Source organism: Scomber scombrus, chromosome 15 (assembly GCF_963691925.1).
Source record: "Scomber scombrus chromosome 15, fScoSco1.1, whole genome shotgun sequence".
NCBI classification, from domain to species: Eukaryota; Metazoa; Chordata; class Actinopteri; order Scombriformes; family Scombridae; genus Scomber; species Scomber scombrus.
In genome coordinates this window covers 14,276,296-14,287,154 of record NC_084984.1, presented here as the reverse complement: position 1 = coordinate 14,287,154, position 10,859 = coordinate 14,276,296, and the positions used below count along the sequence as shown (strand labels likewise).

The 10,859-nt window shown below is 37.6% G+C and overlaps 1 protein-coding gene across 1 annotated transcript; it reads left to right on the top strand.

Annotated features, from left to right (window-relative positions):
- Positions 1–2,944: 2,944 nt before the first annotated feature.
- On the top strand, positions 2,945–9,468 carry tmed2 (transmembrane p24 trafficking protein 2). The gene is made up of 4 exons (XM_062434546.1): positions 2,945–3,247; positions 4,860–5,052; positions 6,663–6,770; positions 7,620–9,468. The coding sequence occupies exons 1-4, from the start codon at positions 3,068–3,070 to the stop codon at positions 7,742–7,744; spliced, it is 606 nt and encodes a 201-aa protein (XP_062290530.1). The 5' UTR covers positions 2,945–3,067; the 3' UTR covers positions 7,745–9,468.
- The last annotated feature ends 1,391 nt before the right edge of the window (positions 9,469–10,859 follow it).

Genomic DNA, 10,859 nt, shown 5'->3' with positions numbered 1-10,859 from the left:
TTACTGCCACCTACTGGCTAGAGTGGGGACCATGAGATGGTCAGAGGTTGGTAAACAAGATGCATTACCGCCACCTACCGGCTAGAGTGTGGACCATGAGATGGTCAGAGTTTGGTAAACAAGCTCAGAGGTGCGTTACCGCCACCTACTGGCTAGAGTGGGGACCATGAGATGGTCAGAGATGGTCAGAGGTTGGTAAACACGCTTAGAGGTGCGTTACCGCCACGTACCGGCTAGAATGGGGACCATGAGATGGTCAGAGGTTGTTAAACCAGCTAAGAGGTGCGTTACCGCCAACTACCGGCTAGAGTGGGGACCATGAGATGGTGAGAGATGGTCAGAGGTTGGTAAACATGCTTAGAGGGGCGTTACCGTCACCTACCGGCCGGAGTGTGGACCATGAGATGGTCAGAGGTTGGTAAACAAGCTAAGAGATGCATTACCGCCACCTACTGGCTAGAGTGGGGACCATGAGATGATCAGAGATGGTCAGGGGTTGGTAAAAAAGCTTAGAGGTGCATTACCGCCACCTACCGGCTAGAGTGGGGACCATGAGATGGTCAGAGGTTGAGAGAGTGGGGACCATGAGATGGTCAGAGCTTGGTAAACAGGCTCAGAGGTGCGTTACCGCCACCTACCGGCTGGAGTGGGGACCATGAGATTGTCAGAGGTTGGTAAACAAGCTTAGAGATGCATTACCGCCACCTACCGGCTAGAGTGGGGACCATGAGATGATCAGAGATGGTCAGTGGTTGGTAAACATACTTAGAGGTGCATTACCGCCACCTACCGGCTAGAGTGGGGACCATGAGATGGTCAGAGGTTGAGAGAGTGGGGACCATGAGATGGTCAGAGCTTGGTAAACAAGCTTAGAGATGCATTACCGCCACCTACCGGCTAGAGTGGGGACCATGAGATGATCAGAGATGGTCAGTGGTTGGTAAACATACTTAGAGGTGCGTTACCGCCACCTACCGGCTAGAGTGGGGACCATGAGATGGTCAGAGATGGTCAGAGGTTGGTAAACACGCTTAGAGGTGCGTTACCGCCACCTACCGGCTAGAATGGGGACCATGAGATGGTCACAGGTTGTTAAACCAGCTAAGAGGTGCGTTACCGCCACCTACCGGCTAGAGTGGGGACTATGAGATGGTCAGAGGTTGGTAGACACGCTTAGAGGTGCGTTACCGCCACCTACCGGCTAGAATGGGGACCATGAGATGGTCAGAGGTTGTTAAACCAGCTAAGAGGTGCGTTACCGCCACCTACCAGCTAGAGTGGGGACCATGAGATGGTCAGAGGTCGGTAAACACGCTTAGAGGTGCGTTACCGCTACCTACCAGTTGGAGTTTGGACCATGAGATGGTCAGAGGTTGGTAAACACGCTTTGAGGTGCGTTACCGTCACCTACCGGCTAGAGTGGGGACCATGAGATGGTCAGAGGTCGGTAAACTAGCTTACAGGTGTGTTACCGCCACCTTCCGGCTAAATTGCGGACCATGAGATGGTCAGATGTTGGTAAACAAGCTTAGACGTGCGTTACCGCCACCTTCCGGCTAGAGTGTAGACCATGACATGGTCAGAGGTCGGTAAACAAGCTTAGACGTGCGTTACCGCCACCTTCCGGCTAGAGTGTGGACCATGAGATGGTCAGAGGTCGGTAAACAAGCTTAGACGTGCGTTACCGCCACTTTCCGGCTAGAGTGTGGACCATGAGATGGTCAGAGGTCGGTAAACAAGCTTAGACGTGCGTTACTGCCACCTTCCGGATAGAGTGTGGACCATGAGATTGGCAGAAAACAAACAAACAAAAAAACTTAAATTCTCAGATTCTCATGTGTCATGATTCATGACACAAAGTGACATCTACACAGTCATCATTTTTAAAAAAAAAAAAAAAAAAAAGAAGAAAAAAAAGGTTTAACTTACACACATCAACGCATAAAAACAATTACAACAATCACTTTTATTATTTCCTTATCATATTTTATGTATAAATGTGCATGAATGGCTAGTTTCCCTCTGATGAGCAGGTTGACCTTGCGTGGTAGCCCCTGCCATCAGTGTATGAATGTGTGTGAATGGGTGAATGAGATGTAGTGTAAAAGCGCTTTGAGTGGTCATAATGACTAGAAAAGCGCTATATAAGTACAGTCCATTTACCATAAGTGTTTGTCCCATGTGTCTCCCATCTTGCAAAAATAATTAAAGTTGTATAAAATATTTTTTAGGGGAAAAAATGCAATAATAATTTCTTTATTTTTAGGGGAGCTGAGATCAAATTTAGGGGTGCTTGAGCACTTACAATGATCCCTTAAAAACACTTGTGACAAAGATTATATTATACCATTTCGTTTGTTTGTTTTTTTTATTTTTTATTTTTATTTATTTATCTTGTATAGTTCTGACTATCTCATGATACACACTGCAGTCCAGTAGGTGGCAGTAAATGCATCTAAAAGTTGTCTTTAAAAAACAAACAAAAAACCAATAGAAGAAGAATTGTGACAGCCACCTTGGATGAATGTGTGGAAAAAGTAATGAAATGATCTGGCATAAATTAAGTTAACTTTATTTGTATCCGAAGGTAGAGTTGGTTCACAGTTTAAGTGATTTGGCTTCAGCCACACAAAACAGACAAACAGGTCAGACACAGTAACATAATAACAGTAAAAAGGTGAAGTGCCATCAGTGCGTCCTATCGAAGTGCAGGGTTAAAAAAGGGCATTAAAAACCATTTAAATGGCATCTAAAATACTGTAAAAGTACAGAACTTCTGACCATCTCATGATCCACACTGCAGTCCAGTAGGTGGCAGTAAATGCACCTGAAAAATTAGCTTTAAAAAAAAACAACCCCAATAGAAGAAGAAGAATTTGTGACAGCCCCCACCTTTATGCGCACTCTCTTAATTTTGGCCCTCGCTGCTCGCCGGCCGGTTTAAGCCTGTACGTGGCAGTCAGAGAAGCAGCCGAGGCTCCTGCTACTATTCACCCTCAGACTACCACTTATATATATACACACACACACACTTCCACAGGCTCGCTTTCAACACATTTATCCCATCATGTTTACCGTGTCGGAGCTGGTCGTGCTGCTAGCCGTCCTGTGCGCAACCACCTCCGGATACTTTGTGAGCATAGACGCCCATGCGGAGGAGTGTTTCTACGAGCGGGTCAACTCCGGCACCAAAATGGGCCTCATGTTCGAGGTGGCCGAGGGAGGCTTCCTGGACATCGATGTCGAGGTAGGATTGTATATTTAATCACTTAAAATATGTGTATAATATGTGTCTAATGTTGTTTTAACGTGTGAGGCCTGCAGCAGCCTGTCTGCGTAATTGCACGTTAAACTTAATTTATCTCCATATTTCATTGTTTTTAACTCACAGCTGCACAAAAGCGACTAAATAAGAATCTATTAACTCTTATAATGTGTTATTCATGTGGATATATGTTAAAGATATGTGTGATTTCGTTATTCATAGTAATACAGGAAGTGCAGCGTTAGCATAGCATCTATATGATTGTGTCAAAGTGGTTAAAAGCTTTCAAATGGCTTTTAAGTTAAATAAAGGTTAATCAGCTTTTTCTAAATACAAGTTTCCTGTGCACACATTGCTTTGTTTGTAAGTGAACATTAATTAAGTGTTTTTATATCACTGAGTTGTTGCCATATGTTGCAAACCTGTCATATCACAGGTGTGTTATTAAGGTGTAAATCACACGTTTGTTCACGATACCATATTATAACGATACGATTTTTGCCGATATAATAAAGTCTGCAATGATACAATTTCAATTAGTTTTAATTTAAGAGTCAGCAATCGATATGAGACGATTTCACGATCATTTCCTTTCATATCAGATCACAAAAAGCACCTAAAATATAATTTGATGTTTTCATATCTGAGCTCAACCAGACTTTTCAATGAAAAACAATCTATTCATTCCTTTTTTAGATAAAAATAGACCTGCTGTTCTCTATTAAGTGCCACATTTTTGATGTATTGAGCTTTAAAATGTTCACATCCTATAAAAAGAAGAAACCGAAATAACATAAAGTTTCTATTTTTATACATTAAAGCAGGATCTTTGCTTTGCTTCTCTTTCACAACTGGAGGCTGGAAAAAAATAAGTAGAGCGGCTTCACTTTGCCGTAAAAGACGAGCAGTAGCAGCAGCCTATTTCAGGCAGCTTATAGTCTGTCTGAAGCATTTCATCATTAGACTCGCCTCTAATCCGGCTGCAGACGTGTTGCTGGCTGCTGAAATGTGAAATCACAGACTGATACTGGGTCTTTGGAGCTTGATACTGATATTGAGTAAAAACGTCATGATATCGATATATCATCTGATTATTTTACATATAAAAAACAAACATAAACACAATTTATTTTTGCAAGGATCCCTTAAAAACACTTGAGACAAAGATATGTAATGACAATAAGCTTTATTAACTAAATGGCAAAGAATACATAACAAAAAAACATGAACATATATATATAATTGAATTAAGGAAAAGGAACAAATATACATTAAATGCGGCCTATATAAAAATATCGGCACATATCAGACATCATATATGCGATACTGTTATATCTGTGATAGATCAATATCAGCTGATCGATATAACCACAACTCGCTATTTTAGAGGAATTGTTGTTTGGTTTTTGTGGGAAAAAAAATCTTCACTGACTTTTTACTCGCTTGCATTTTGTAAGGTTTTGTAAGGCGCGTCTCTTAAAGATGATGATTCATGTCTGATTGATGCTGTTGGCATTGTATTGTTGTTATTAGTAGTAGTAGTAATAGTAGTATTAACTTCTCATATTTCTCTCTCCTTTCTCTCCTGTCACAGATAACAGGGCCTGACGGGAAGCAGATCTATAAAGGCGACAGAGAGTCCAGCGGGAAATACTCTGTGGCGGCACACATGGACGGCACCTACAAGTTCTGCTTCAGCAACAAGATGTCCACCATGACGCCCAAGATCGTCATGTTCACCATCGACATCGGAGAGGCACCCAAAGGCCAAGACATGGAGACAGAAGGTAAGGCGTAGAAGAAGAATAATCTGTCATAAATCAATCAGCAATCTCCCAGAAGACTCAGTTAAAACCATTTTTTATCCTCCTTTCTCTGTATTCTGCTTTTATTGATCTTCTGTGTTAGATTCTTCCCTTATCTTTATATGACTTTATTTTGGCTGCTCCACCCCCCCCCCCCCCCCCCTTCCTCTTTGTAGGTGGAGACAGCTGGGATGGTAGGGGCACAGGGACAGACTTTTTTGAGTTTGTGATGCACTGCAGAGTTTTTTTTTCTTCTCTAACCAAGAGTTGTTTCCATAGTTTAAAAAAAAAACTAATATCATGCATTCCTGCGCTTTGTACTCAGGAATTTGTGATGTTCATGACTGGTTTGACTACTTGCACAGTGAGAACATGTATGAAGTAGAAATGTCTTGCTTCCCTCCCCCGGTCTCTCACACACACACATACACACACTCGACCAGGGTTATTATAGTTAACGAAAACAATGACTAAAACTAAAAGTAGCAGTGAAAAAATATTTCGTTAACTGAAATAATGATAAAAAACTAAAATGAACAATGCAAAACGAACTGAAACCCCCCCCAGAACTGCAGGTAAAATCAGCTCCGTCCTGTTCAGTTTGACTTCTTTAGGTAATGAGCTTGTTTCTGAAGGTGGATATGCAATTTATGATTTTCTAGATGGGTAAATGATGTTTTTTTGGGTCCATGTGGTTTAGTCAAATTTAAAGGGGTTAAAATGTGAAAATAAACGTATGAATAACTTGCACACATTCTTTTTTTGTGGACCCAGCATCAAATTTTTGCTTTTAATCCATTTTGAGAGAATATATTATATTATAGTAGTATAGTATTATAGTAAAATAATCTGTAAAAAGTGGTGTAACCATAAAAACTTTGTACCAAATCATTCAACTTGCTTAAAAACACTAAATTGTCAATAAAACACCATATCAACTAGTTTGGCATGATCTTACATTATAACTTTTTATATTAAATAAAGGTAATGGAATACAATTGTTCTAAATATTACATTTACTCTGGGGAATCATGGAGATCAGGAAACATTTACATTGTTTAAATGAAGTCATTATTAGTATAAGTCCACTTAAATACACTGTAGGTGATAAAACATGTAATATTTATCATTCTTTTGTGGTTACACCATTTGGCATTTTCAGGAGCATTCAGTCTTACCGTTGGTTTAAAATGGTGTAAATGTCATTTCAAATGACATAAAACCAACAAAAATACAAAATGTACATTTTAACAAACCTGATGCTGGTTTTAAAACTATTTTTAAGATATTTCTGAATTGATCATCTTGCCAACCTTTTATTTGTCACTGACCCAGAAATGGCGAAACATCCAGGCCGATATGAACACCTGAAAAACTTCATAGTCTAAAGACTAAACTAAAACTCCTTAATCACTCGTTAAACTTATTAAAACTAAACTAATAAAAATGTCAAAACTATAATAACCCTGCAACACAACACAAGTGTGAAAATGTTACGCATGTACTGCATAGCTCGTGCATGTTTGGTTTTTTTAGTGCACAGTAACAGTTTTATGACCTGCAGCTCATAGATGACTTACTGCCTGTTTCAGCCCACCAAAACAAGCTGGAGGAGATGATCAACGAGCTGGCAGTTGCCATGACAGCCGTGAAGCACGAGCAGGAGTACATGGAGGTCCGCGAGAGGATACACAGAGCAAGTGAGTGTAAAAATAACTTCTGAAAAAGAAGCTGTTGTCTTACTTTGGAAATGTAATAGGTTACAGATTACTAGTTATCTTACTTAAAATGTAATAAGTAATGTAACTATTTCAATGACTTAATCAAAGTAATGTAACTTATTAAATTTGAGGACTTTTCTAATGTTCTAACCAATGTTTTTAGCTGTTAGGGTAAATGTTCCCATTAAGCACCAAAATCTAAGTTCAGATGTTTTTCATGGATACTGACATGATTTATAAGGGAGATCATTTCTTATAAAGCAACATTTATCTCTCATTTGAAAATGTATTCATTAGTTCATGTAGATTTTGGAATATAAAATAAAGATAATTGATGAATAAAGTGGGTTTAATTGGTACTGTGACTCCATTTAAGCCCATGTGTGCTCCAAATAAGCCCACGTCATGATTTATTTACTAAAAATAATAAAAAATGTTGATTTCAAAGAATTAAAAACAGCAATATATGTATTCAGTAACATGTTAAATATTAAAAAATGAGTAAAATCTTAAAGGTCTGACTTCAGATGTAACCTCATTTGTAATCATCAACACAGTTACATTTATTTTCTAATTAAGTTAAGTAATTACATGTAACTTGTTATTCCTAATACTGCTCACTCAACACTAATATTACTATTATTTCACTATATGTTTTACTGCTATTGTTTTATTGCTTTTCTACATACTTACTATTTATTGTTCTTTATTCTTTAAAGTTTTTAATCTCCACTTTGCTGCTGCAGTAATGTATAATCTCCCCACTGTAGCACTAATAAAGGAATATCTTCTTCTTTTTCTTCTTTCTTCTTCTTCTCTTTCTTCTAGTCAACGACAACACGAACAGCAGAGTGGTGCTGTGGTCGTTCTTCGAGGCTCTGGTTCTGGTGGCGATGACGCTCGGACAAATTTACTACCTGAAGAGATTTTTCGAAGTACGGCGAGTGGTGTAATGTGATTTTTTTTTTTTTTTGGGTTGTTTTTGTTTAGTTTTTTCCCCCCTGAAATGATCTCCTGTGTGTCCTCCACTGGATTTTTGTTTTGTTTTTTGTCTTTCTCTTTCTCTCCAAAAAACACCAATAGAGTTATTTACACTCTGGAAAATGAGACTGGCAGTTTTGAGTTAAAAAAAAGAAAAAAAGAAAAGCCTACATATGATTGGATCTCTTTATGTTCCTCCTGTTACCTTTTTTTTTTTTTTTTTGGTTCCTTCTTTATAAATGTAATAATTGTATATTTGGGAACGAATGGCCAAAACATTTTTTGGGGATAGATGTCATTAGTTTTTTTTCCTTTTTTTTGTTGGTTTTAACTGATTTTTTTTCTTCTTCGTCACTATTGTTTGATGATTACAGTTAATTAACAGGTTTGGTTTTGTTGGGTTTTTTTTTGTCCAGTACAGTTTCAGTTCTGTCTGTATGAATGACTGTGAGGCTTTTAATTTTAAAGATGAAAGAGACTACTTTAGAGATGCACATGGCTGGATAAAGACATGCGAAGAGGAGGAGGAGGAGCCCCCCCCCACTGGAGAATGTAGCCCTTATTAAAGATTAAAACCTCTTTCCAAATGATTAAAAAACATATAAAACATTGGTTAAATGTCTGAGATGCAGCGTGAGGAGGGAGGGAAAGGGTTGTTGTTGTTTGTTGCTTTTTTCTGGGGTCTCGATGTACTAGAAGATATGTGATATCTATATGTGTACATTGTGTGTTTGTTTTTGTTTTTTTCGCTCTCAGACAACAAATTGCACTCCTGATGAAAATGCGCCTAAAATATCTGAAGGATTTACATTTAAGCAGCTGATCTTTTCTTTTTAAGGGAAACTCTTCAGCTTCTGTTTCTAGCTCTTGTGTCTGTTGATTCACAGCAATCCATGCCATTTCGAAAGGGGGTGGAAAAGGGGGGCAGATGAGCTGATTTTGACACTTTCTTCTTTTAAAAAACAAACTTGGCAGCAAAATAAACCTTTGAGGAGCTGAGGCAGAGGCAGAGGATTTTGGATTTTAAACCTGAACTACTTTTGGGGGGTTGAAACTCCCAAAAAAAGAGCAAAGTGTAGAGAAATACTGAAATAAGTGTTACATGTTTAATTGAGGGGCTGGTTGCAGGGAGGGTCTGACACATAAAAATGACTGCTGTGTGCTTTAGTTGCTTCTTATATAGTTATTTTTTTGTTCGGGGTCGGGGGAATTTAAATTATACGATTGTATACGATTTTTGAACTGTATCTTTTTCTCTTTTTTTCTGGAGCATATTCATTTAAATGCAGCTGCTTTTAGTTTTTTGGGGATGATGTCACCTTTAAAAATGAAGATCTTAGATGCGCACACACACAGCTGCAGCATCTGAAAGTGTTGCATTTTGGACTGAATGTGCTCCAGTTTTATATCAGAAACAATCTCTGGTGAGCTCAGGCAGGAACAAAAAAAACTGCTCTGTACACACACTTTTTTTTTTTTGTGATTAAGACTAAATCTGGTAAATGGATCTGTACAAATGTAGAATGGTTGGTTGTCTGTGGAAATACATTTAAAAAAGCCCCAGGTTTCATAATAAAGCCAATATTCTGTACGACTGCTTTGATGTATTTTTAAAACAGGAGGTTAAAGAAAGATTGACTGCAAACTATGGAGGTTGAACATGGAGAGAAATGTGAATAAACCTTTTTTCACAACAGACATTTTATTGGTTTATTTGTTTATTTGCACATATGTAAAATAAAAGTCTGAGAAAAATAGTAGAATAAAAATAAAACACGTGCTGGATGAGGTAGAAACACACTCTTGGCTTCTCGTAAAACCTCATGAGAGATAAAACAATAACTGAGGTGAAATAACAAAAATAAACATGATTTACTTAAATTATATTGCGTACAAACTGCAATTAAAATGAAGGAAAACAGCAAAGAATTACAAGTTAAATTCAGAACAAAAGAATTTTGACTCAATACATGTTTAAGATTCAAAGGACTATTACTGCTTTTAATGTGTCGTTTATATAAATTGAAATTAATTTAAGAAAAGTAGCAAAATCTGAGAGAGATAATCTTATTTACAAAATTAATAATGAAGTACTGGAGCAGAAGTAACAGTCTAATACTGGAAGAAGATACTACACATCAAGGTACCGATATTTCACCATTGTAGCAGCATGTACAGCATGTTAAGATATCTGTAATTATCAACATCTTTATTTGTTTACATCAAAATAATTAAACTCTAAAAATCTGAGTTGAAGGGATAAGTGTGATGCTGCAAAACTAAATTCAGGATCTGTCAGATTTAGCATATAGAAAGAAATCGTAATAAAATACAAAGATAAACACATTTTAGACAGAATAGGAAAGACAGGCAAATTACAGCTTGATTTTGACTTGAAACAAATACATAGAAGGGGGGAGGAATAAATAAATAAATGTGTAGAGATAAAATAAATAAAATACAATTAAGAAATAAAAATACTTCGGTGGGCGGAACAATGTCAAAACAAATCTGGGCAAGACGAAAGCAAAGGAACTCAAGAAAGTGGCAGAACCAATGGAGTAGAAAATAATGGAAATAAAGGGAGAGGGTTGTTTTTTATTACTCCATTGGTTGGAGAAATAAGACACGGGGGTTAGGAACAGGAGGGAAGATGAGAAAATGACACACTAGATTAAACAAAACATAATACATTATGGGAAAAACATGAAAATAGAAGATGTGAAAGTGAAAAGGAAAGAGGGAAACTGAAAAGGAAAATAAAGAGGGCAGGAAAAGTGTTTAGAGTCATAGAAATATTAGGAAAGCAAAAGATAGAAATCACCTGATGAGTTTTAGAGTTTTTTAAAGCAACAAGATTAGATAAAAGGAGTTTTTTAGTAAGCCATTGCAGTAGAGCTGGGCAATATATCGATATCTTGATATGAGACCAGATATCATCTTAGATTTAGGATATCGTAATATCATGATATGTCATCAGTCGTCTTTGTCTGGATTTAAATGCTGCATTAATGTCAAATATTTCTGTAACTTATAACCTGACCATAAGCAATGAGTTAAAGTTAAGGTGACCAGATTTCTGAAATG

Excerpts from the sequence above, each read along its gene's own strand:
- tmed2 (XM_062434546.1), top strand. The coding sequence starts at position 3,068 with ATGTTTACCGTGTCGGAGCTGGTCGTGCTGCTAGCCGTCCTGTGCGCA. Across the intron at positions 5,053-6,662 it reads CCAAGACATGGAGACAGAAG|CCCACCAAAACAAGCTGGAG; the intron begins GTAAGGCGTAGA and ends TGCCTGTTTCAG. Across the intron at positions 6,771-7,619 it reads CGAGAGGATACACAGAGCAA|TCAACGACAACACGAACAGC; the intron begins GTGAGTGTAAAA and ends TCTTTCTTCTAG.